General features: G+C 34.7%; 3 protein-coding genes across 3 annotated transcripts in view; 2 read left to right on the top strand and 1 right to left on the bottom strand.

Annotated features, from left to right (window-relative positions):
* LOC117241789 (plexin domain-containing protein 2) overlaps window positions 1-16,283 on the top strand; it is a 46,472-nt gene extending 30,189 nt beyond the window's left edge. The window contains exons 2-8 of the mRNA XM_033507904.1: window positions 11,672-12,156; window positions 12,397-12,738; window positions 13,141-13,333; window positions 13,413-13,622; window positions 13,722-14,120; window positions 14,205-14,341; window positions 14,424-16,283. Coding sequence (XP_033363795.1) covers window positions 11,672-12,156; window positions 12,397-12,738; window positions 13,141-13,333; window positions 13,413-13,622; window positions 13,722-14,120; window positions 14,205-14,341; window positions 14,424-14,492 — 1,835 coding nt within the window. The 3' untranslated portion in view covers window positions 14,493-16,283. The remainder of the gene's footprint in view (window positions 1-11,671; window positions 12,157-12,396; window positions 12,739-13,140; window positions 13,334-13,412; window positions 13,623-13,721; window positions 14,121-14,204; window positions 14,342-14,423) is intronic.
* Window positions 16,284-17,170: 887 nt separating this feature from the next.
* Window positions 17,171-18,873, top strand: LOC117241645 (39S ribosomal protein L47, mitochondrial). Its single transcript, XM_033507569.1, has 5 exons — window positions 17,171-17,292; window positions 17,641-17,808; window positions 17,877-18,091; window positions 18,189-18,348; window positions 18,438-18,873. The coding sequence occupies exons 1-5, from the start codon at window positions 17,171-17,173 to the stop codon at window positions 18,577-18,579; spliced, it is 807 nt and encodes a 268-aa protein (XP_033363460.1). The 3' UTR covers window positions 18,580-18,873.
* A 77-nt stretch (window positions 18,874-18,950) lies between these two features.
* LOC117241644 (pleckstrin homology domain-containing family M member 2) lies at window positions 18,951-26,211 on the bottom strand. The gene is made up of 9 exons (XM_033507568.1): window positions 25,801-26,211; window positions 24,638-24,833; window positions 24,356-24,543; window positions 23,504-23,698; window positions 21,717-23,423; window positions 21,414-21,638; window positions 20,733-21,332; window positions 20,540-20,659; window positions 18,951-20,437 (listed from the first exon to the last, which is right to left on the bottom strand). Exons 1-9 carry the CDS (start codon window positions 25,888-25,890, stop codon window positions 20,321-20,323), a joined length of 3,438 nt encoding a protein of 1,145 aa, XP_033363459.1. The 5' UTR covers window positions 25,891-26,211; the 3' UTR covers window positions 18,951-20,320.
* Window positions 26,212-27,506: the final 1,295 nt, after the last annotated feature.

Below are 27,506 nucleotides of genomic sequence, written 5' to 3'. Positions count from 1 at the left end.
TATAGTCGTAGTCGGTAGTATAATAGGCTGTATAATATCAGAATTTTATCTTTGAAACCAGATAAGGTGCTTGACGTGTTAGTCGAGCGAATTTGAAACAAACGATATGCAACTAAGTACAGATGGACCAGCTTTTCCTTAGGCAAATGCTCAATTTCGAACGTGTATCGATTCGACGACGAAATCACGTTTTACAATACTTTCGCGTTTCTAATGTAACAAGAAAAGTAACGACGAGAAAGAAGGTAAAGAGATCTCGCATTCCTTGCTGACGAATGTGTAAATTTTAAACGTCACTGCACTTAAATTGGAAATCTCTATGTGGATGGTACATAGTACAAGTAACATTGACATTGCCGGTTAATTTCCGGTCGACAATAAAAGATAGGCATTGCGTCATAGCAGATAACAGCGATAGAAGAGCAGCAACAAAGCAGAGAAATTTCACATCGTCGAATACGTGGGCGTGTCACGTGCGCAACTTCTCATTGAATTCTATCACAGAAATGAAGGATTTCATTCTGGAACCTTTGAAATCTCTTCGACGTAATAACGCCGTAAATTGTCGAAAAATATATTTGACCAGTGAGCCATTCACAATCAAACCATTTAATGCCGATCGCGTAAGTACGTAAATAAATCATGCAAATAAATTTACTAGATAAGGATATGGACTAAAAGAGGTAGAGTTTTAACAAAAGAAAGAAGATAAAATGACGTGCATTGTAAAAATGAAATACAAATAGTACAAGTAAAATGCTGAAGGAGCCATGTTCGAGGGTATAGAGAGGTATGTACTTTCGCGGCAAGATCAAAAAATAATTATTCAACGGATGCTGCATCACTGTGATCTCTCTCTCTCTCCCTGCCAGATACCGGGAGGTCGTCAGGAATATCGGCGCCACATGTCTTGCAACACAGCTGCTTACGATGTAAACTTACAAGAGACAGACAGACAGACAGTTTCTACAGTCAGCAGAAACGATAAGAATCGAAACTGTACAAAGTGTTTGGCTCCGATTTGGATGAAGAATCGAGTCTTCTATCGATACAAAGCGTACTGGAGCATGGAGCCACACCAGTACATAAGCATGCAGTGATTTCGTTTAAAACTCATTTTTTTCGTATCATACAATTTGCGTTCTTACAACGCAATTTTGCTTTAGCATTGATTTGCTTCTTACATATCTTCCTACATGCGACGCGTATTGTCCATTCTTTCTACCTATATTCCTGGACATCCTGCAGCCTTTTTCGAGTCAACACCGTCTTCTATAATAGCTAAATATATCTTTCGCATCATAAAAAAAAAATACATGGCAATCAGCATTTCGACTATAATTATTATCAGACTGCGATTGTTTGTGCATTTGCGGGAACTTGGAGGATGCAAAAATGCACGTGATGCATCATGTAGAAATATATAATTCGAAGATGGTATCCCACTGGGGGTAGCCATTCACATGTTATATTATTATACCACTAAGCTATAATATTTTACCAAATGTCCTACTGGACAAATTGTAAAATGTAAATAAATAAAAAAAAAAAAAGAAAAAATGTAGAAATATATAAAACATCCAATGTAAGGTATTCGTTGTGAAACGTAGTAAGTGAAACAAACAAGCCTTCGTGTTCCATTCCTTTCTTTAACTATATTCATAGAGATATGAATTTACATAAAAATCTGCGGTCTAATTATTACTTAATATCATACGGGTGTAATTAACTACTAACGAGGGGAGAAATCGGACGATTGACATATTCGTTGATTAAACGCTTCGAGAAAAAAAAACGAGCCCTTTTATGCCCGAAAATATACCTGTTAGTTGATAGACGATCAATTTTTTTTCTTTTTTCGTAATTATTCGGGAATAAAAAAAACGCACCGCCTATGCCTAATTTTGTTTAACGCACTGCACGTTAACGATTTCATTTTGTGTCGTCGACCTCCCCTGCCCATGATCGATACCTATCGTTCCGTGAAGAACAAAGGTTAACATGTAACAGGTACGCGACTCGTAGCTACAACGTCCACCACGTTGCGAACTATTCGCTTAGTTTCTCGATATACCGGAACGTTCAGGGTGCATGAACATATTTTTGTTTCAAAAATATCTTTCTTCTTTTTCCTTTTTACCATGGACAGCATTTTATCTTTTTATTAAAACATATTAATATGATCTTTAGATACGATCAAAATATTCGTGAAAACGACAAATAAAAATTGATTAGTATCGTCGATCGATGAGGTATCTTATATAGGTTTCGATATGTTACTAGTTTACTTTATGTTTAGTTTATGTTCTTAGTTTACTTTATCACGTCTCGTTATAACGGATCTCACTGTAGATCGTTGTCTCGATGGAAAAATTAAAAATTAAAAAAAATGTTTATTCAATATTTTTGACTGTGTAATATAATATACAGGGTGGTTGGTAACTGGTGGTACAAGCGGAAAGGGGGTGATTCTACGCGAAAAAAGAAGAAGTGAAATCCGTTATAACGAGACGCGATAAAGTGCACGCGTACCGAGCGAAAATTCAAAGTCGATTTTCTCGAAAACAAAGACTCGAACGAAAAATTTTTATTCTATATTTCCTCCTTCCTTCTTTGATTTCACTAAATCTAACGACTTTACGGAGTCTTCTGATCGTATCGAGGTCACTTCATTTGGAATCCCTCTGTGCAGTCTTGGTCGCAAAACACCAAGTTCCCCAGCCTCGGGTGATAAAACTGGCTCGTCAGCCACATTCTCTTTCGAAATAGGCTCCACTCACCTCTACCACGTAACAAAATTAGTAGTAGCGGTGGGATACTTCGAGATAGCCGATTCGCGAGCGAAAGTGAGGGAAATGTACGTTAATGTTTATTGGCTAATTCGTGTTGGTCGTTGGAAAAGGATGCTGCTGCCCTTGAGAGAAAGCAGATACACCGATATACACCGATATGAATCAATAAGTAAACAAATAATTGAATCAACGATTCGAACGATTCGTCATCAAATTAACGCCTAATTGGTACGCATATGTAACCGTAAAGATCCATAAAATATAAATCGAATTTGCTACAGTGGTTTACAACCACACTATTGGTTTACAACCAGTGGTTCTCGTTAGTTTTTAAGTTTCTTTTAAAAGATGTACAGATGTTATGACACACTCTGTATACGAATCCTAAAATGTGGTATTTATCAGGTATTTAATTAAATGTCTTTATTAGATGTAATTAGTCCTTATTAATCTCGATACTAATAAAGGAAAAGAGAGGAATAGACTTTGTCATTTGCCTTTGCCCTTGGGAATTATTATTTTAATTGTCCTCAACAATAACACCGCGGTAACCACCACAGTGAAAGGGATTCTTGCCCCCTATATAAGGGAGCCCGAATTCTGGAAAATCAGAAACATCCAGTTACTACAAGAAGCAAGTAGAAAATCACCATAGTTAAACGCTGACATTCCAACTTCGTGACAAGATTTCCGAGTGTGTGACAGGGACTTCTCAGTGAAATAACTCGACATACCAAGCGGAACACGCAAGAAATCAGTGTGCTCAGGAGAAAGAACACCAGAAGATGCGAATGCAACGACAAGCGCGACCGAGAGAACGTTTCGTGGACAAAGTTCGCATCTTCGTGTCAGAAACGGAATCGCTTACTACCGTCTGGGTCCGGCTGGAAAAATGGCCGAGAATGACCAGAAGACTCACATGGATAATGCAATCGTGGCCTATGGCGTACCAGCCAAACATCGCAAAATTGTCCGTAGGTATGCTTACCGCCGTGCCAGTAAAAATGGATAATAATTGTTTTTACGAAAGGGCTCAGCTCCTAAGACGAACCGGTTTCGTCGTTCTGGGGGGTTGATCGACTGGGGGTTAATACAGCACCACCAGTTCAATTCGATTAGAATATTACCAGCCAAGTTTGTAAACGTGGCACCATGGGTAAGGAAGATTAACCTGCGAGGCGTGCAGCCGCCCAATCAATCTAAGGAAGCATTGAACGACGAATTGGCAAAGCTGATTATGCGATTACAACGAGGAACTCTGCTCGACGTCCACCATTCCCCAGTAGAAGGAACGACCGCGAGATTGCTGCTGGACTGCTCGCCCGGACAATCCTCGATAGACATAGGATCGTATTGGCTGAATTTAGGATACGTCATTCCTAAAGCACTTCCTTCATAACACGAAGACAGTTACTTTTTCTGGATGAAAACACCACTGTGATGTTTCATCTGGATTAATATATAGAATTTATACAGCGCTACCAATATATTAATACATTATAGTTATTATATTTTCGACCAATCGCGGGGAGACGCACTCGCGAGGAGAGACGTCAACGGGAGTCGTAAATTCCCGTTGCGATTATAGCAATCGACACCACGAGTTGATCGATCCCCTGATTTCCGTTAAGATAATAGGGGTAGTTGAGTTAGTATAACACTGTGATTCACAGAATTATAAGGTTTCATTTTCAACACTTAAGTTACACTGTTCAACTTGTCGCCCGAAGGTACGATAGATATGCACGCTAGAGCAAGGCTCTTATAATTGAACTTTGTGAGTGGACTAGAGGAGGTGATTGTTCGTGCTTAGGCGTTAGAGTTCTGACTTAGTTGGTGAGTTACCTCGCGGTATAGAAGAAGTAGTTGACTCTTCCAACGGTGTAGAAGAAGTTTGACTTGACTCTCCTGAGGTCGTAGGAGCAGTGATGTACAGTGACGATGCTGTGTCGGAGGAAAGCTAATGATGGGTGTGTCTAGTGCACAGGACCATCGGATTTGTTCGTGACGATTTTGGCTAAGAGAGTGAGGGAAATAGGCTTCGTTGTTAATTGGTTAAACGAAGGCTGGTGGACTAGGATGGGTTTTAGCTGCCCTCGATAGAAAGTTGTTATTAGGAAGCATCGTACGCGGGAAAACCCAACTTTCCTTTGTCAAGCCGTAGTAAACAATATTCTTAGCAAGCAAATTAATGGGATTTATAACGGGGACTTAAGGTTATTGAGGGTACGCCGTAAAAGGGAGCGGACGTCTGATGTCCGTCGGGCCCGCGGTGTATGATCTGGTCCAGGTAGCTGTCCAGGTCGGGCTAGCTGAACATGTACTGCGGAGACGCATCGACATCTAGCAATCATCTTGCTCGAAGAATAGGGTCTGCGTGTGGCGAGCCACGGGACAGAAACCGTTGCAATGTTTACTGTCGCGTGCCGCCAGAAATATTTCTTTTAAGAAGAGCTATAGAATTACTCCGTACCTTTGTTAGACAAAGCGTTCATCCCGTGACCGCGGCTACGTTCGGCGACTGACTGTCGCCTTGAGTCCAAGCTCATTATCACAACTCGCGAACAATTACAATCGGATTGAATAACATTGAATTGTTTAATTACAGCTATAGTAGACTCTAGATTACAATATTGCGGGATTATCCAAAATTCGAAAGGCTCCGGTGTTCTTTTCATCTCCGACATATATTTATTTGCTTTTGTCCTTCAGAATCTTCGATTAAATCCTGTTTAGCGACTTCTCAAAACTAATAAAAAGCATAAAAACTGTAATCTTGTAAACGATGCCTTATTTTTCCTCGTCTTCCATACAACGAGTCTTGCAATATTAAATTTAAGATATCTTTCAAACTAATCATTTTTCGACTTAACTACCTTTAGAATCAAACAGACGATGATCATCTATTATCACGCCAGAATAATTTACTTATAATTATCAATGAGAATTGATTGTAAAATTCTTCCAAATGGTAAAGAAATCTTTCGATTTTGAGAACTTGCTGTTGCAACTCGTCAAGTATATTTGAAATAATTAAATATAAATAAATAAGTAATGTCGTGAGACGTTCGTACCAACGTATTCGCTAGACAGTGTATAGTCGCTCGCAAATATGTTGTTAGATACTGGGTATGTAGAAGAAATTTACTATACTGTAATTAGATTTGCAGCAAACGCGCAAAGTTAAGCGACTGTAAAGTTAAGACGCATCTACAAGTAATTGTATGGAACGTAACGTTCTCACTGCAGAGAGTGGCCTTGGCGACGTATGTCAAGATCAAGTTCATCGATGGTGACTCTTCTCTTACGAATAATTAGCCAACTTTCGTATCCCCCCTAATCACTGGACTAATTGATACGACGGACCAGATTCGCAGGCTGAAGAGGCACTATCCGCTAGACCTAAACGCTAGATTCAATTAGTTATCTAAATTAAGTAATATTCACTTATTTATAACACTTACTTATAAATTATACTTATCTATAATAAGTACTAACTTATTATAAATAATCAGCCATGTCACTGCGCCACGCCAGAAAAATTGCTGAAAATTCTCAACGCGAGAATTAATTGTAATTTTAATAAATAAAATAGAAAAAAAAATATTTCTATTTGTCAATTTCGAAACGCTTTTTCTCTATCTTTAACTTAATTTGTCCATGTATCAAATGGTTAGGTGAGAATCCAGTGATACTGTGCCTGATGTTGTTTTTTGTTAAACTTTTTAAGTTTTAACCTTTTTTTTAACTTTTTGAGCAATTCTCAAATTCTTATTTTTTATTAATTTGAACCTTTTTGTGACATAATAGTAGCATAGTATGTGAACTTATCATTGCGTACCACAAAAACATCCATTATTTCTTCTACTTTATTTATCTTCATTCGGAGTTTCGCCCGCTCACTCGCGAAGTCGTTGTCACTGATTGTTTGGAAACACTCTTATGTTCGGTTAGATCTGCTTTTATTTGATCAAAAATCCAATTCATTTTCTGGTTTTTTTATACATTCTACACGTCCTATTCTTTCACCTTTTGTGTTTTCGTTACTGGTGATACGGAGAACAACCTTCAACGGCATAGCGCAGAGAACCTCGATTTATGATAACGTAAATCCTTAGGATAAATCAGACGATCGACTCTGGAAAATCGAGAATCGATTTTCTATGTCCCGAATTACTGTTCTTCTCTCGTGATTTATTCTATTGCCAAATGACCGAATGGCCAAATGACTGCCGGTAGAACAAAAGAAAAGTGAAAATGTCGGTTGGCGAGTAGTTCGAATTCTATAGAATTTACATATATATATATATACGGCACGCGCCGTAACGTAGACTAAAACTACCAATAGCGCGAGTGAGCGTTCCAATTTGAAATTTAAATAAATTTTAACAATTTGTATAGAAACCAAATTCGAACCTCACAACCCCCACGGAATAACCCGTCACATGACGACCCCTCCACGGTAGACCTAAATATAAATAAGGGTAGCGACATAGAAGAAGAGAGATAATTCCTTAGTTCAGAGTAGTTAATTCCTCAGTTCCGTGTGATTAGTTCCCAGTTCTTATTAGTCTTGTTAATCGACGTGTTTGTATTTGTCAATTTGTAAACTATCGAAAATCTATCAGAATTAAAATCTTGTAATTAATAAGAGCGAAAACGTATTGCGAACGATTGTAACTCCGAGTATTCGAAATTTCAACGACCATTCTGTCAATATCCAATTAGAATACGAATAAACATTTTTTTGTGAAGAATATTTGTCTAATAATATAGTAGGATTAAACGAACATTTATTTTCACCAACTTTAACCCCCTCACGTGCCAGTACTGCTGCGCGTAGCAGGTTACCCGAAACCTGCAGTTTAATTTCCAATCGCATTAAATAACAGACAACGCTATTTTAATCTGAATTTAAAAATTAACGGCAACGCAACCAAAACGAGCCAAACAAAACCTAACAATATATATATATATATAAGCAGGAATTTTGAACTCGTTTCTACTCGTTCATATCGTCGTTATCCGTTTCGCTGCTTTCTCCAATGTCGGAGTTTTCGCTGCCGTCGTTAATTAATCCTTTCGTCCCATCGTTTAAACTGTTTATAATTAAGGTTACAATTAAAGTCAGATTAATCGTATAATCGAGATATCCAACTCCGTTAAAAACTGCGGGAACGCTCCTAAGAAATACTTGCGTTGCCTGTAGCGCGCAACGGAACAGTATGAAGAGTCGATATAATCGACGAAGTTGGAACGAACACTCTATAGGGTTTTTTTTTATTATTTATTTATTTACATTTTACAATTTGTCCAGTAGGACATTTGGTAAAATATTATAGCTTAGTGATATAGCAATATAGCATGTGGATGGCTACCCTCAGTGTGATATCATCTTCGAAACTCTATAGGGTGTTCCGTTTTTGTTTACTCTAAACGTTTTCATATCTAACGGTTGGATGGTATGAAATTGGTAAAATCCGGAGAACGAGGCAGGTGAGATACTGAGAGTAATTTTGCCCGCTCTTTATCACGTCTCGTTCGTATAATCGGAGTTGTTCGAATAAATAAACTCGACAAATTAGAGGTCCAGGTAGGTAGAGATAGATAAAGTAACTGTCCTACTGGACAAATGTCCTACTGGACAAATTGTAGAATTTGAACAAATAAATAAAAAAAAAGAAAAATAAAGTAACGTATTGATCTTGCTTAGTCTTCACTGTGCGATGGAAACGACGTTTGTGGAATACAGTCGAATGGAACACAGGATCCTCGGTCGTGCGGTACGAATATTTATATAATTCGCTATAACGAAGATTTACTATGATAATAAGATGTATTATTATATATTCGCAATTCTATGGTAATCAAAGATATTCGATGGTTCGAAGAATGTTCCAGGTGTTTCGAAATGTCTTTGCGTGAATACGTTATGCTTCGAACCACAGGCAAAGGTCGAATCGAATGATTTATTTACGTAAATATTTGAAAAATCCAGAAGCCTTCGAGCAATATTCGAGCATTCCAGGCTCTCGAGATTCTCTTCGATGGTATCCCACTGGGGGTAGCCATCCACATGCTATATTGCTATATCACTAAGCTATAATATTTTACCAAATGTCCTACTGGACGAATTGTAAAATGTAAATAAATAAATAATAAAAAAAACGAGATTCTCTTCGATCTTGCAAATTCCCGTAATTAAATCTATCGTAAAGTTTTTCTTTTTTTATTTAATATTTCACATTCACAATTTGCCCAATTTGGACATTTGGTAGAATTTTTTAGCCGTTTGATTATCACGTGGGTGGCTACCCCCAATGGGCTACCATCTTCGTGTTTCTTAGGATATATCCTTTATGAGATCTGCTGGATGTTTCCCTTTTAGTCTTCTTTCTATGCTTGTGTTGATCGTTTCCGCTGCCAGCCGGTTCGGGTGCGTTGCTATTCTTTCTCTGTATCTTCTTGCGAATCTGCTGATTTCTTCCTTAGTTGGTTGGTATTCCAAGGTCTTTCCGTATGTCCTCGTTTCTAACGTACCATGGGGCGTGAATCTATCGTAAATGAATCTAAGCTTCGCGAGATTAGAACTTTTGTATCTATCTTAGAATCGAAGATCTCTTCGAGTCTGCACTCTACGTAATACGTAGATCCGAGTTCTATGCCATTTCGTAGCTGTATATTTAGCGCTGTATATTTTTAGAATCGTCCTACGTAAATAAAATTTGTGTAACGTATATCGCGCAATCTATCGCTTAACGCGCATTACACGTACCGTTAGTTTACACGGTTGAGGCGTTCGTTCACTGAGAAATTGGCAACTCGAAATGCTAGATCCAACGACCAGCCAATCGTCGTTCAGTCGACGATAATCGAATTCGAAATTTCTGTTCGATCGGCCGGTTCAAGGTCTTCCTCGTGCTTCCTCGAGTTGTCGAACTTTCCTAAATATGCGCATATGTATCTTAGGATCAATCCGGGCGATTCGATCGAGGACTGTCGGCGTCCTCGTTCCAAACGAGGATCGCGAGACCATGCGTCAAGCAAATGTATTTTCGTCGAAAAGTGTGCTGCACAATACGCGGACGAATAAAGGCTAACGACACTCGAATAAATTGGCGTCTCTTTAGAGTCCGTAGGGAGACGACTAACGATTGGCAGTTGAACGTTTAGTCGAGCTAGCTTTCAGAGCATGAAAATTTATACTGACGTCAAGCTTCGTGCATTCTCGACTAATAACGTCGGATCGTCAATTTATTGCTCTATCCGGCGATAGTTTGTCACGAGCAGCTAACATCCTGTTCTTCGACGCTCGTTCCGTTGCTTCCATTTTTTCCCCTCCGCTTAAGAGCGATAATTACGCGTACGTGAAAATATTAGTCTACCTTCGTTTCCGTAATCGAACGCGGCGATTGTAATTACAGCTATTTTCGCAAAGCGATAGATCTTGGAATTTCTAGGATTTAAACTAGCGCTGCAGGAATTGGAGCAACTTTCGCTTCTTGGTCGATACCATCTTTCCTTTGAATGTAACTGTGGAAAAACCGCGTTGCTTGTGCAACGTAATGGAACGTACTGTGGAATGTACGTTCCATAAGCATAGTATATATGCAAAGTCAAGTTTCATTGTAATATCCAATGAATAGAAACGAGGTCTCAGCTAGATCCTAATTGCTCGCTTACGTCGACGGAAGCATAGATTTTTCGTAAATACGCGCCACCTGTCATGGACTGTTTCATTTGATACCATTCCGTGCATCGTCACACGTCTGAAATTTTCTACGAACTTATGAAAATCCACGGTGATAAGCACCGATGATAACCGTTACGAAGCCACGTTGTCCTCAGCCGGGACAACTTCGAGCGACTGTTACGAGCGAAACGAAGTGGAGAATAGCTTAGCGAGCTAGAGCAACGCGCGGGTCATTTAATGGAGAAACGTTGGAATCGATGCTTGAAATTTATACCGATCTGGGCCACGATCTGAACGTTCAATGTAGGCCGGTGTGCAAAATGACCGGACGACCCCACTGACGAACCAAGTATGCAATCCATAAATTGATTCGAATCGTCGAGACACGCTGCGTCGCGTCACCGTCCCAATGAAAATCCCTGGCAACTGCTTGTTCTCGCGTATCCTGTCCGTGAATCGAACTGTGCATCGATAGTAACAAGCCGTAACTTGCGACTAATTTGATTTCGGTCTTCGCTCTTTTACGGCCCGCGTCGTTCCAATTATATCGATGGACGCTGTTTCACTTTAACCAGTTAACCGCGTTTGATGAGTATGTTCGTTGTCGCTTGTATTTATTTACGCACTCCACGAACTAACTCCGTGAGAGAGGTTTCTAAAACTAAAATCCGCCATCAACTGGTTAAGCGTCCAATCGTTTTCTGCTCTTTCACGGACAAGCAGTTTTGAAATTCGGTAGTTTTGAAGTTCGATTCAATGAATCGATTGCCCTTTTCTTTGGTTTTCTAACTTTGCAGATACGTCTTCTTTCTTTGCCTTAAAAATTGTCTAAATGCTGTTCGTTATGACGTTAAAATATCACGCCTAATGGATAGGGCACTTTAGATTGGATAATTCGATCGATTCGACATCGAACGTAACCGGCATCAGATTTGATTCCGCCAATAAAAAATACCTTCTGTTTGCATTTTGCAAACTTAACTTTGCAGCGATCGATCGAATTAACTGAGACTTGCCTCTACCCTGCTGGTTGAAATATTTCTAAATCAGGAATTATTTCTTAACCAGGAAGTAGGCGGAGCCCGGTTTTCTTTTCCCTTTTTCTTTTTCGTTTCCGCGACAGTGTTCAACAAAAACCGATTCTCGCTGATCGAAACTCACCTCGTTCCCGTTGGAATATTTCCAGGTCGGTACCATTATGAATTGGGACGTTCGGGAGGACAGTCGTTGCACGATTTTGGACCAGTCGAATTGGCTTACGTGTCCGACGAAGATGCGGTCGACGATGAAGAAGTGTTAACAAGGTACCGTCGAGAAGCGGATGAGAAGCCAGATCCTGCAACCGAGCGAATCTCACGGGGGCAACAATTGCAACAGCAACAGTCGCAGCAACAGCAGCAGTCGCAGCAATCGCAGTCGCAGCCACAGCCGCAACCGCAGCAACAACAACCGCAGACGGTTGTGAATGCGTCGAATGTACCAACGAACGATGGATACGACTATCTGACGGATTATCCGACAGAATCGACGGTTCCTACGTCATCTCCATCGTCGACAACAGTTTCGTCAGGCGAACAAGGACTTGTGACGCCTACCCTTAGATTGGACAAACCGGAGACTTCAACGCCGATAGTATCGATCTACGGAAAGAATTCTTCCACCAAAGAACCGGTAAAATTCTTGTATTCATCAAGAATAAAACAATTGCGTTTTCGGCTTTGTTTCTTAGTTATTGGCAATTAAAAGCCGGCCAGAATACCCCTGCGCACGGGCAAACCTCCTTACACGAACGAAAGGAGGTCAGCCTATATGTAGAGGCATATAGAATAATATTTTATTTTTATATTATATATGTTCGAATTAAGAAGCATTCGTGTACAACTAAAAATTAATTCTGTTCCCTTTGAGCAGGTTCCATCGGCAATTCCGGGAGGTAAAGCTAACTCTATCAATGTAACTACCGACGCTAAGAAAAATTCGACGAAGGGCACAGAGTCTGTGCCGGAATCAACGGACAACAAAGATGATTCCGATGGCAGTATCGGAGACATATCTATCAGCAGGTTTTCGGACTTATCCAACAAAACTTTGTCCCAGCACAATATCACGAAAATGGAGTATGACACGCATCAATATTACAACAGCACGTTTATCATCGATGAAGCTGTAGGGAAGAAATTCTGGGTGGATATAAATAATCATCCAGATTTGAAGGTCAATTACTTACTTAGTCAAAGTCACCGTCGAGCAGCGGTATGTGTATCAAAAGTGTTTGCCATTTTTCTCATTTATACTGCCTTCCTTAGTTAAAAATGTCCTATCTCTGTAGCATCTGTATGCAAAGAAAATCGTAAAACTTCAGTTTCCAAGTAACAGATAGAACATTTTAACTTCAACGAGGAAAGGAAATTTGGAAATTTAACAAATTACGAAGTTTGGTATGTAGAGTATATTTGAAGAGTAAAGTGTAAAAATCGCCCGTTGAAGAAAATGCAGAATTTTCTTTTTCCTCGTGAATTGCGTACAACTCTACTCTAGTTGCGCGTGAAGCTTTGTAATTTGTTGAATTTCCAGGTTTCCTAACTTTCCTCACGAGAAAGTTAGTATAACGTTTTCGAACGTAATTAAAAAGTTTCTTTTTGTTTGTTCCAACAGACGGTGAAATTGAAATTCGATTTCCCTTTCTACGGTCACAAAGTTCGTAACATCACCATCGCCACCGGAGGATTTTTGTACACCGGGGAGTACGTTCACAGTTGGCTAGCCGCCACACAATATATCGCACCACTAATGGCAAATTTCGACACGCGACTATCTAATGATAGTTATGTGAAATATGTCGATAACGGTTGGTAATGAGCGTTAGAAGAGAGAATACACGTTTGCAAGTAGACATAGTCGTAAATAAATGGGAATGTTAATTGCAGGAACGGCGTTCACGGTTGTATGGGAGAAGGTGGTATTGCAAGACAAACCTGAGACAGGGGCATTCACGTTTCAAGTGACTTTGCATCAAAACGGTGACATCGTGTTTGTATACTCGGTGATCCCTCTGATGGTAGAGCATATCAAAGATACGGCGCATCCTGTTAAAGTTGGATTAAGCGATGCTTATATCATGGATAGAATAGTGTTCTGTAAGTATTTGGTGTTATCTCGTATTGAAGTCATTCTGAGAGAAAATTTCATCGTAACAAGCAATGATCGAATCGACTATTTTTCTTCTTTCCTCACAGTTGTTCGCAGAAAAACGATTTACGAATATCATCGCGTGAACTTTAATCAGCAGGACATTAAGAATTGGACAGTGATTTATCTACATGCACTGCCTACCTGTTTAGAAATGGATAATTGCAGAGACTGTTTGACAAAACTAAAAGGCTTCGACTGCAAATGGTGTTCAGAACTGAATCAATGCAGCACCGGAACATCTAGATCGCGACAAGATTGGCTGTTGAGAGGTTGCGATGTTCGAATGATAAAAGCAATTGACAATTGCCCGTTACCAACTACGACATGCAAGGAACACCTCGACGAATATAATCACATTTTACGCATGCATTCGGGAGAGACTGTTACCGTTAGTGAAATGAATGCGAAGCAAGAGAAACCTGGATCGAGTCCTCTAGAGCGTTGTAAGATCTTTATTTCTGCCATTAACGTACACTTTTGCAATCGTTCGTTCAATCATAATGATATTTTACTTTTAATATCTTTAGCTCGGGACAATATGAACATGGGAGTTTCAGGAATTATTGGAATTCTCCTTGTAATTGGTTTAGTCGTAGGTTTAGCCGCGTGGGCTGCATATGCTTACCGCAATCCTCATAGTACGTCCGGACAAATGTTAATTAGGGTAAGGATTAATAATATTTGTTATGGTAAAAAAAAAAAGAGAGAAATGTTTTAAAGAAATATTTTTGATCTTCTTTGTACAGTATCGACCAAGCCAATGGAGTTGGCGAAGAGGAGAAGCACGTTATACAGCAGCAACGATTCACATGTAGAAATATGTAATCGAAACGCAATCAGCAATTAGTACAGAACTATCGGACCAAACTTCCTATTAAATATACACCGTATTAAGTCTGCAAGTTTATGTACAGAATCGTTAGCCTGCAATTACGCACGTGTCGCTTTATTAATTGCCATATGTCAATATATGATACTTATTTGTTGATATTAACGTAAAATAACATGTCCGATTATTACCGATATACAAGGGATCGGAAATCGTAGTACAACCAGACAAGCGGTAATTCTACATGAAAAAATAAGAGAACAATTTGATATAACATTTTTTCATCCGAGACTTTGTTTACGAGAAAATTAGGCATATAATAAATTAATTAAAACAAAAGTAAATAATCCACAAGAATGTAAACTATATATAAAAATAAGTAAAAAATGTAGAATAACATATTTTCATGAGATGCTTTGCTTTTTCGAGAAAAATAAATTTTAAAATGTATAATGCGCGTGTATCAGATTTTTTCATGTAGAATCACTCCATATCCGATTGTAGTACGATTTCCGACTCACCCTGTATTTATACTGAAACAAATATAATTGTGTTGGAAAAGGGAAAAGAACAAGTATTTCAAATTATTATAAACAAGTATTGCAAAATTATCTATTATTAAATTTACGACGCTAATTTCCGAAGAAATGGCAATTAAGCTACTAGTGACAAAGGTATAGAGGAAACTTTTGAAAGTGACCTTCACTGTATCAGCGAGCGGAATAACGAAAGTTTATTGAGATTTTAAATTTTGTACAGTAATGTTAATGTTATAAAAACACATAAAAACAAGTTTATACTTACTGTTGCCCGTGAAAATATTGAATCGACCTTTTATAACGTCTAATTTCTCTAATGTTTTCTTTCGAAGAAAGTCACGCTCCATCACAATATTCGAAAGATGAAACGTTTCTAGAACAAATAATTAACAGTGAGAGACAAACGGACACTGTTATTGTGAATGATGACTACACGGAAACATTTGTTACATTTTCGTAGTCGAAGTAACCGTATTATCGAAAGACGGGCAAGAAATCCTTCCCCCTGGATATTGAGCGTTTATGTGATTTTAGTATCATGTCGTATACTTTGTTATTGTTTAAGAGAGAGAGAAAAGAGAGAATTCGTTTTTTATCGTTATATAAACTTCAGTAATTGTTTATAAATATAAGTATGTATCTATATATTTATAAATTATATATTATAATACAAATATATATATTTATAAATATATATTTATATATATATGTATAATCTTTGCGACGTGAAGAGCAATATTTTAATAAAAATCAGTTGAATGATCAAGTTCCGATCTAGCCTCTAGAAACTACAGTTCGGATGGTATATGGGAATTAAATTTTTAAACAAACTTTCAGCAATATTTAGAGAATTTTATGACGCAACAAATTGTATAATTTCATTTTATGCTCGTCTTCTTCGTTTTTCCTTAGTACATTCCAGAATATTCAATTCCTAGGAATATAAAATATACTGAATGGAATAAATTAAATATCCGTAAACTGTAGTTTCACCCTTTAAATTTTAAATACGCGTATATATATGTACATATCGTATGTTCAGATGTGTACATATATATTTTTATATATATACAAAATATATAAATATATTTTATATGAAAAGATTTTTAAACACATGAGCACCTTAACTTACGATTAGTAATAATACATGGAAAAAAGCAACAATGAAAAATTCATATATATCGGTAATATTAGATCATCAGTGTATATAGTAGCATATTAAAGCAATATAATTTTTATATGATTGTAAGTATAATTAATATCGAAAGGTGCCCTTAATCAACTTTTTGATACATTTATTGGCAATGGAATATTATTAAGTATTTTCTTCTTGTCGAAGATTAACGTTTATGCAAATTTCTACTTTTTAACAACAAAGAAAGTGTTAGAAAGTATGTTAATTTAAAAAGTAGGTGATTTTTTTTTAAATAATATCTCTATATTATAAAATTAGCTTACGAAAATCACGATTAATTTTTCTCACATTATTGTATGTATATGATCTAACTGATAGTTTGTGATAATAAATATTATAATTATTACAATAAATATGTTTTAATTTTACATATCTTTTTATTAATACCAGAGAATTAATACTGTGAAATATTTTGTGCGTGTATATGTAAAATTTCATCTATAAGCATTTCTTTTTAAATTTTTCATTACTTGTTGTATTATTTTTTTCATTTACATATTAAATTCAAACAAGGAGGAAACAAGAGTACTCGCGCTCGTAGTGCTAGTTGCTTCACAGTACAGGTGCTGCACCATGCGATCAAGTGCTGAAGTCAACTAAAGTCTTAAAATCTTACAATTAAAGGTTCTTGTAGCGTGGAACTTAATAAGTTCTTGTCTATACTAGTGTGTAACCAAATAGGGCAGATCCCTAACTTCAAGTTTAAATACATAGGTTCTTGTATATACTAAATTACAACCAAACAAGGCAGATCCCTAATTTTATAAGTTCTTGTATATGCTACGTTTTATTGACCTCAGCGCTTGGTCGCGTGCTGCAGCACTAGTCAGGGAAGAACCAGATCCATAAGCAAGATCACTCTTAGTTCCTCTCTGGTAATAACTAAGTAGTATTCTAGTAATAATAGCTACTTAGTATTTTATCAATAAGATGGCAGCCTTCACGAAAGTTATACAGATTTCAAAAGGTGTAAATAATGTGACAAAACTGTTTAAAAATTTAGTTTTATCACAAAATGTAAATTCAGTTACGACTTCGATGTTTATTCAAAGGTCTTTATAATTTATTTTACATGTAATTTTTCTACAGTAAATTATATTGAACAAACCGAGAGGTTATGTCTTGAATAATTCTTTTCTATTGGACATAATGTATAAATGTAAATAGTTTTGCAAATATAAGAAATACTTGCTTGTAAATACTTTTTCAAACAAAAATATATTTTATAATTATTATTATTATATTTAATATTTAGTACTTATTTTGAGTTTATATTTTTGTCTGTAACATAAAAATTATTATTGATAATCTTATTAATTTAGCATGTAAATATACAAATATCCTTTAAATTGTACAATTTTATTGTTTATAATTATACATAGATGATTTAAATTCCTTAGGGCGCCCACTTTTCAATATTCTTTCATTCATACTACACCTAAATGTAATGATTTGATGGAATTTTTTGATACCCCAAAAAATTGGGAAAAGGATAAAATACGTGTTGGGCGTTCTTGGAACAAAGATGAACTAAGATTAAAAAGCAATGAAGACCTTCATAAATTATGGTAACACACAAAAGTTACGAAATAAAACAATGTTGTATGATAATGAAAATTATATTTAAAACGCTCAGGTTTGTATTATTAAAAGAACGCAATATGCTTCTAACAATGGAAGAAATCTATAAACAACAATGGAAATATTTTCCAAATCCTGAAAGAATTGATAAAGTTGAAGATAGCATGGCTAACTTAGAGTCAGTAGTTCGTGAAAGAAATAAAGCATACTATATGCTTGAAACTGGAACAAATGGAGAACGACCTGTTGTAACAAAATATAATCCTCTTGGTAAAATGTTTTTATATATTTATTCTATATGATATAAAGTATATATAAAATATATAGAAATTGTCTGTAAACAGACTACTTAAATTCTGTTTTACAGGTTTACGTTACTTTTATCGAATGAGTCAATATTCTAGACCAAAACATAAAAATTCTGCTTGGCACAAAAAATATAAATTTAATTTTGGTGGATATGCAGTGCAAAAATTTTTGCGACTTTATAGAGAGAAATTATGGAATGAAAAACGTAGATTAATAAAGTGTGTATTTTTTCTATATAATTACAAAATAACCTTTAAACTTATGAGACTTTTTTTAATATAATATACGTAAAAAAATTTTATTTTAGTCGTCAAAGAAATAAGGTGGCTGTTTTAATGCGAATTTTCCCCAACCTTGATATGGAAGCTGTGAAAGAACAATATCCATTGGCAGATATAGAAAAGGCAAAGAAACATAGACATGCAGATGGACACTTTATACGCGATTAAATGCATTTTCTCGTGATATTTTTAACTTTTGAAATAGATTGCAATATTGATGAAAGTACTTTCAATTAAAATGATATTAAATGTGACAAAATTAAATTCAAAGTATAATTCTACAACAAGTATTTCAATACTTAAATACTATGAATATTTGTAAAACTTTTCACATCTAATTGCTCACAAGTATCATTATATGTTATTTTATATGTATAATCTAGACTTCAGTTCGAGAAATGATAATGACAAACAAGTTATTATGTAGAAGAATTTATTGCAATAAAAACAAAGTAAAAGATACGAGATATTACTATACTTATCCAATATATAATTAAAATTCAAATTTTTCATTACATTGTACAAGAAAGAAGAACAAGACGTGTTTTTGCTTTTATTTTGGTGACTAGTTACAATTTTATTTCTATTTATTTTTTGTTTGTAACTTTGAAGATCATGTACGGTGATGTTGACATTGTGCAAAAATTCTATGGCTGTAATATTTAAGAATGCTTAACATGCTTGATCAAAGCATGTAAAATTTAACATCTTTTTCCTTTAGACACATTAGAAACTAACATGTGTTGATTATGTTCCAATTTTGTATCATATATAACATACGCAAATTTCATATTACAATTGCGTACATTAATAAGTCTCTTTAATTCAATATTTTATCACAATTGTATGTGACTACATGAAACAATGCACATAGAATTAGAATTTTATTCACAATGATTTACAACCTGCATCGGTTCACGTAGTTTTTGGTAATGAAAAGATATATGATTGTAAACTAAAGAAGTTGTTCACATTATAAAAAGAATTAAAAACCAATATATTAATTTTAATATTAGAAGAAACCTCTTTGGTATACGAAGCTGTTTCTCCCATTTTAAACTGTATTACTGATATTTAAAAAAAGCTATTTCGTTATAATTTTTCCCAATATTTATCTCCCAGAAATATGGAGTTACTAAATAAAGCACCTCACTAATAACATGAAAATTACATCCAATAATTAATTTTTAAACCTTTACAATCTAAAACATAGTAATCAGAATTCTAACCAAAACAACAATTTTAAAGCAGTAAAACATATACATACATATATAAAGGGAAGATATCAAAAATAAAATTTAAAAAAAGCTGTGTTATATATTATAATAACAATTATTATCAGTATTATTAATAGGAATGTTAATTATATGTCATATGCTTACTTTAAAAGCAATTTATAGAATATTCTTCCATTATAGAAGCTGCACTAAGCCTTACTGCCATTGTATTAGTATTACATGTTTTTAAATCTGTTTTGGTATCTATAGTGCACTTTCAAATGCAAATTAATTCTTATAATAAATGTGATTATATAGACATCCATGTAACTGACACAGTAATTTTGCGCACTCATCCTTATATTACAGTTCTGTGTACCATTATCAATATCGTAGTTTACGCTATTGAAAACATATTGCACCATTTTATTGAATTAGCACATCAATATTACGTATCACTAAATATCTATAATTTATGTTTGTATGATTTTTTGTATTCACCACTCCTCGTTGGTTGAAGAACATGAGATATTGATTTTGAATAATTTGTTTATAACATCATATTCGATATTATCAGAATGCTTTAGTATCTGTATTATATGAGTTGATTCGTTCAAGTACTTATGTTTCACCAATTTCTATTACTGAATATGACGATGCGTTAACTATTGTCTACTGGTACACCTTATCGTTTAGTCGATTACTGAAGGTAATAAATATCGCCATGCAAACTCTAATTCTTTACTGGCATCTGAGCAACGTCGATGAAGTTTATCTTCTGGCGGAAGCGTTACCATAGGAAATTCACCCTGTCAAAATACAAATTATTTTAAATTACATAATGATAAGTAGAAGGTATAATTTTTACTTTTATAATATATTATTAAAATTGAAAATAAAAGAACGCATACCAAACTTGCATCAGCCCACAATGTTTCTAAAATCTCTTTAAAAGTAGATAGTTCAGTGTAATTTGTGAAATATATAACCCAGTCACCACTACTTTCATGTACTTCTCGACATGCGAACTCCTGAAAATAATATGTAAGAAGAACTGTATAATATACTATGGAACTGTATAAGCCCATAATATCAACTACATACCAGTATACACCAAGATTGTTGAGTTAAAGGTACTCTGAAAGCTGTGAGATCTTCTACAGAAGCACAAGAAAGTGTTTCCCCACGTTGTTTACCAGGAAACACTTCTTTCATAGCTACTAAATGCTTAGTAGTTGTAATAAGGCTACACGGCAAAGGCTCTCTTTTTTCTGTAATATCGAATAACCCAGAAGCACTTTGAACAAAGCTTTGTAACCATTCGGATGCGACGTATTCGTCTGGAGCAGCAAACTGAAAAGCTTTATTCGGTTTTAAAAGTATCTCGAATGTATGAGGGCGATGAGAATTCGGAATTCTTCGACATCCTTGACAAAGACCACCTTTCAATGGAATAGCTCGTTTCGGTAATCGTTGATTCGCATCCGTAAACATATAAACAACTCCACCTTTGAGAACAAAGTATCCAGCTTCCCATGGATTAGTTGGAGCATTAGGATGAACTTGTTGATACGTGTGTGGTCTGTACATAAGATCACCTTCTTTTGTTGGACCACATGGTGTGCTAGGTGGTGACATATGTTCATCTTCCATATAAATGAGATTATAGTGTTCAATTTTTTCATCCTGAAATATCAAATTGTACTAATTCATAAAAAAGAAAAGGAACCTCAGAAAGCTAATAATCCTACTACTACTTATTTCAATACAACTAAATTTACATACAGGATGGACAGCAGTATCACACAGGACAGAGTGCCTTAAAATATGCATATCTTCGTAGGTCAATACTTTAACTGCTGGAAGTCTTGGTTTCATTGGAGATCTCCTTATAGCCATCTCCAAGTGCGCAATTAACTCTGAAGTAGTTTGGGAACTTCCCGTAGAAAATAAATACTGCATTTCGTAATCCGCATTTGATAATAGTATTGTTTGTGCATTTGGTCCAACCTAGAAAATATATTTCCTTATTATTTATTCCCTATTGTCTAGATTTTACAAGCATAATATTATCCGGGCAAAACTTACCATTATAACATCTAATTCGTTATAAGGAATAACGAACTGATTACTATAAATATGATCCGGTTTTGAACCTGTTAAATATAATGTTTTATCTGTTAATAAAGCAATCATCGGTTTACTTTCTCCATTTGTCATGTACGAACTCCTAACTTTATATACTTTATATAATTCTTCTGTTTTATCTCTATAAATATGTTTCTTAAAAAGTTCTCGTAATTTCAAGCTAATCTTTTCCCCACTAAATTCTCGTTTTTCTGCTGCCATATTTTCTTGTATCTCTCGATCAAGATTATCATTAAATTCTTTAAAAGAATCATAACTCGTTTTAACACCTTTGATATATAAAGGATTCGTTTTTTGTGACTTTTTATTTCTTTTAATTTCAAATTTCCTCTCTGTAATAGATTTTAGAAATCTACTCAATAATGATGTTTTAGATGGAGCTTGCCTTATAGGTGGCGGCGCTAATAATTTGTTACTATTTTCTCCTGTTAGTATTGATGTCATGTTACGTTTTTTTGAAGGTGAAGCTAAATGTCTGCTATTTCTACGTTCCTCTACATCCGATGTGGTAGTACTATCTATATCCGACCAATCGCTAGAAGTAGTATATTGTTTCGAATTAGTTGGACAAGGCATTTGAACTTTTGCTGGAGGATCTTCTACGATATTTCCATATTCTTTTTCAACGATGTATGCTTCTTGTGCTTCATTTTCTTCTAATTCAATCTCCATCTTCGGTCTGAATGCTTTACCGGGATCTTCTTGGCCCTCAGGCGCACCTCGCTCTGAAAGCGATAATCCACAAGCACACTTGCAATTGTTCTGACATGGTATTTGTTCACAACTCTTTAACGATACTTTCTTTTCACAATCGCTATCAAATACACTCGATGATGAAGAGTAAGAATAATAATCCGAATGTGCATTTCTGGGATTAACGTTCTTTTGAACATACGGAGAATCCCCATGAGCGCACCAGCTATATCTTCCTTTTTGTGTATCTTTCTTCTGAACTGAATTAGGCGTTAAAAAGCTCATAGAAAAATCTGCGTAATTTTCATCATCATCCAATTTCATAGTTTTTAAAATATCTTCGTGAAAACTGACGCGCTTTTTACTTTCCCCACGTTTCTTTTTACGTTGTCTACGTTGTACTATAGCTTCTGAGCTAGAGGACGATAAAATACTAGCATCAGTCATATTAATAGTATTCAAGATACCATATGGTGCTTCTATGTTTTCACAATCTGAAATAGTCATACTAAGTTCTAGAAGATTTGTATCATTGTTGATCACATATGAATTTCGAGGATCAATATTCCTTTTAAAACTGTAACTACCGTCGCTGTAATACGTGGTTCTTTTATTCAATTCTTTAATTCCATTATCATTTTTATTACTTATTTTATCTAATTTTGACTCATCTAAACTCTTACTGTAAAAATCGTAATCTTTTAAAGTATCCAAACTGGAACAGGTAAGCTCATTATCGTCGAGTTTTCTTGTTAAGTTTTGATTCGCTATATCACTTTTCGTCATCATTGTGGTTTGAAATTTGGTAACCATTCCTGGTGATTGTGTAGGTGTTTTTCCATCTTCGCTGGAATCACTGGAGCTAAAATTTTTATTGTCTTCTCTACAGTTGTTTATCATTGTTTTATACCTATTATTCCGATACCTTGGAGTTTCTTCTAGATGAAAATCTTCCTAAAAGTATGTACAGGGTTGTATGTGTAGAAAGATAAAGATTTATATTTTTGAGCATAGACTTCACTACAAAAGTATACCTCCTTGTAACTACTAGCATCTGTTTCATTAGCAAGCTCCATGTCACTATCAAAAGCAACTCCACTGTCACCAGGAGAAGCTAAACTCGAAGAAACACTGGATGATCTAAGATGTAATGATAATATAGTTCCAGAAGGATTTACGCTCATAGGCCTTTGAGGCATGTAATTGCAAATATCCAGGTATGTGACATCCTACAATGACACAAATAATTAGAATTTATTATTTTAATATAAAACTTACTTTTTAAGTTTTAAATTAAACTGATAAAATTCTAAATATCATACATATCTTCTTCTATTTATTATTCTACATACAATGGAATAAGGAGAATATACCATAAAAATTACACATTCTAACTGTTTAATAAATATGTAATTACAAGTTATTTGTATAGTATATGTGTATTTTATGTATATTATATGTATATGTATATTTTAAATTACTGTATATTATATCTTTGCATGAACAAGCAGAGGAAGTAATATAGATATAATGTATGAAAAATAGATTTATATATATGATAACTTATTGCCCCTTAAATTCATAAAAACAGATTCAACAATTACATCTTGACATACTACAACTCTTCCTAAGAGGCAAATGTAATTTATTGTTGAGATAATTGTAACCATGGAGTGATACTGGTATCAACGTAGGGAACATAAAATAAAAGCTATAAAACACGTTTATGTGAAATGCCAACTATACATTGATATCATTATTGACATTTATCATGTGTGTAATATGAAAGAAAACGAACTGCAAAATATAAATAATTATAAAAATACATGGAATAAATTTTTATATATAAATATTTCATAAATATTTTATAGAGTAATTCTACATACCAGTTGCAATGTGAAAGACACATTTTCTAAACCAGCAAGTAGATTAACTAATTGATTAGTTTTATCTGCATCCCGAACAAGTGCATGTGGAAAATATTGTTTTTTTAATATCTTTGTATCTCGTAATAAGCAAGCTAAATAACTTTCAAAACTGCCTTCACTAAGAGTATGATAAAGCCATGCCCTGCCTAGAAAAACATGAAGATATATTATAATTTGCTTGATAAGATAAATTATAATCTGCATAAATATTAAAATTTATAATGCCAAATCCACTCATACCTTTACCAATGGAAGTTAACACACTTTGAAGAGCATGAATTACAACAACAGTATCTTGATGACTAAGTTCACGAGCAGTGCCCCAATATCCATGTCTCTCTATACGCAATCCATGGCGTAAAGCTCGGTCTAACCAGTAGACCAACCAAGAGTCACCATCTAAGACTACTGTACCATATAAACTTTGAGCGTAAACCTAATAAATACAAGTAAACAAATTTTATTTATTTAATTACAAAAAGCTAATGCACACATGTAACTTTCAATATTAATTTTAATATACAAATTTAGCTGAGTACATTCTTCATATTCATATTTAGATCTAAATTTCTGTCAGTGTATGAAAAATTACTTTTGTGATTAGAATGCTACACTTATGTTAATCTAGAAGATTAACTAAGTATCTTGATATGCATTTTTCATAGAGAAATATAGTACAGATTTATACTTGTTTAATGACTTTTGTCATTCTAAATATCGAACAAAGGCCGGATATAAAATGTTAAATATTAAATAATTACAACATCAACAATAATAGGTAATCAAAATTAAAATATTGAAAGAAATTCGACTGTTTTGCGAAAGCATGGTATAATTCATAAAATGACGAAATCAAGATTCTATCAATTACCGAAGATCTCATAAAAAAAAATAATGAAATAATAATAGTTTACTGATAATAATACGAACAAAGAGGTAAAAGCACGTACGTCAGTGGAGGAGCCACGACGTGGAACAAGACGTTGAGTAAGTTGCAAGTGAGAAACGGGAAATCGTGATGACGAGAGGAGCACATGTACTTCTTCAACACAGGTTCGCGTTCAAAAACAATAAAGATAACAAAACGCATTTAACTGTTAAACGTTTGATACACGACCGATCGTGTAAATGCGTGCCACTGCAGTTTCAGCTGTTTCGTCATGGTTAAGTATTTCAAGAAACTCGTATTTATCTGCGAGGAAAAACGAATGAAAATCTGTCTAAGCCATTTAAAAAAGAATTTCAGAGCAGAACAGGAAAACGTCGTTAGTTCGATATATATAAAAATTCGCGTTAGGAAAGTGCATACCTATATATATATATATATATGTATATGTATATATGTATATAGACGACGTATGGCCTTGATACGTCGTCCTTATGCTGAAGCAGACAGCACTCACCAATTTGACAGCTTTGGTTAATTCTTGAAGAATTCTTCCCTTGGACAGTACCTTATCGGTACAAAGATCCATATCTTCTTGACTCGGCATATCGATCTCTAATCTTACATGATTTTCATCAGGCGATAACGCAAATTTCGAGGAGAAAGAAAGAAAAAGTCAAAGGCAGGGAAGACGGGACACGGGTTCGACGCAACGTTGGTGGAGTCGCACTGACACATTCGCCGGGTGGACTCATTGATTTTAGCTGAGCGCAGGCCAGGCGCTAACATTAAACTCCTCTTCGTAATCTATCTCTGATTTTTTTATTATTCACGATACACTTGTTGCCTTTCTATTAATCATCAAACCAGTATACGCAAACAGAGCCGGACACCCATCTGGATAACCAATAATGAATACAATCAACAAATAGTCTTTCGATAAAAGTAAGAAAATATCATTTTTTTCTTTGCCGCGCAGAACATTTGTAAGGTATCTAATTCAAATTTATGATCCTAACCATTTATACTTACATGATTAATGTACATTGTTAATATATAAAATATAAATTATTATTATACCTCGTTATATATAAATCATTATCATGAAAGTAGATTTCTGATTTAGTCCGAGTGCAATCTCAACCCGAATTCCCCTGTTTACGCAACATGGAGAAAGTTTCGCGGGACAAGTATCTATTTCAGCAATATTAGTTAATTTCAGAGAAATTTACTCTTACGAAATATGTATAACTACACAACTGATCAGAGAAACAATGGAAACAATATAACATGTATATTTAATAAATAATAAATTAAATTAAGCAAATAAATTAAAAATGCATTTCGATATTAAACATTAAAAAAAAATAATTAGTAAAATTCTTACATTCATTTAGAATTTTTGGAGATTTTTTACATCCATTTAGATTTTTTTAGAATACCTGCTTATGTTGGCAGTAACTTTGTCATTGTAATTTATCTATCAAATTATTCCATAAACTTCACTTAAATGGTAGATAAGTCATAAATTTATCATCCATACAAGTATAATAAAATATTTTTCTGCAACATGATAAATAGTTCGATTTTAATGGATCAATGAAATCCGTCATGGTAGGTCAAAGGTATACGTATAATTATCATTTTCTTATCGTAGTATGAAATAACAAACTTTTTAAAGTGCGTTATATATCTTGTATTGCTTTTTTGTGCCAATTTACACTATTTTCAAATTCGACACACGTAACGACGATTTTTCTGAAAAAGACAGGACAACAATAACATGTATCGAATGCATAATTATTTAAGAAAAATAATTGAAATACTACCAGAGACACGGTACAAGATAGACCTTATATGTTAGAGAACTTTATGTTACACATTCTGAAATACCCATCGTGTAAAAATTCAGAGGTTTTTTAATGATTTAGAGTAACAATTGTAGGAATTATATTCAATTCAATTACCAGACACCAACGTTAGCGAAGCTAATAGGAATAGAAATGAATGCGTTTGATTTTAGCGCCCAAGGATATAGGCGTCGCCACAAAATTACAAACGAAATTTGAAAAACTTATATTAAATTTTTAAAACATTAATCTTATATTCAATTTTACGCACAATCATTAGAACATTGAAATTGTAGATAAAGATAATTACGATGTCAATATATCGTATGAAACATTATATAACTACAATATGAATAATAATAAAAATAATGAT

Source organism: Bombus vosnesenskii, unplaced genomic scaffold (genome assembly GCF_011952255.1).
Source record: "Bombus vosnesenskii isolate JDL3184/JDL3185 unplaced genomic scaffold, Bvos_JDL3184-5_v1.1 scf7180000016261, whole genome shotgun sequence".
In the NCBI taxonomy this organism is placed as follows: Eukaryota; Metazoa; Arthropoda; class Insecta; order Hymenoptera; family Apidae; genus Bombus; species Bombus vosnesenskii.
This window is presented reverse-complemented; position numbering and strand designations above follow the sequence as displayed.

Excerpts from the sequence above, each read along its gene's own strand:
- LOC117241645 (XM_033507569.1), top strand. The coding sequence starts at position 17,171 with ATGGCAGCCTTCACGAAAGTTATACAGATTTCAAAAGGTGTAAATAAT. Across the intron at positions 17,293-17,640 it reads ACTTCGATGTTTATTCAAAG|GGCGCCCACTTTTCAATATT; the intron begins GTCTTTATAATT and ends TAAATTCCTTAG. Across the intron at positions 18,092-18,188 it reads AACAAAATATAATCCTCTTG|GTTTACGTTACTTTTATCGA; the intron begins GTAAAATGTTTT and ends TCTGTTTTACAG.
- LOC117241644 (XM_033507568.1), bottom strand. The coding sequence starts at position 25,890 with ATGCCGAGTCAAGAAGATATGGATCTTTGTACCGATAAGGTACTGTCC. Across the intron at positions 23,699-24,355 it reads TGTCTTTCACATTGCAACTG|GATGTCACATACCTGGATAT; the intron begins GTATGTAGAATT and ends GTGTCATTGTAG. Across the intron at positions 21,639-21,716 it reads ACGAATTAGATGTTATAATG|GTTGGACCAAATGCACAAAC; the intron begins GTAAGTTTTGCC and ends TATATTTTCTAG.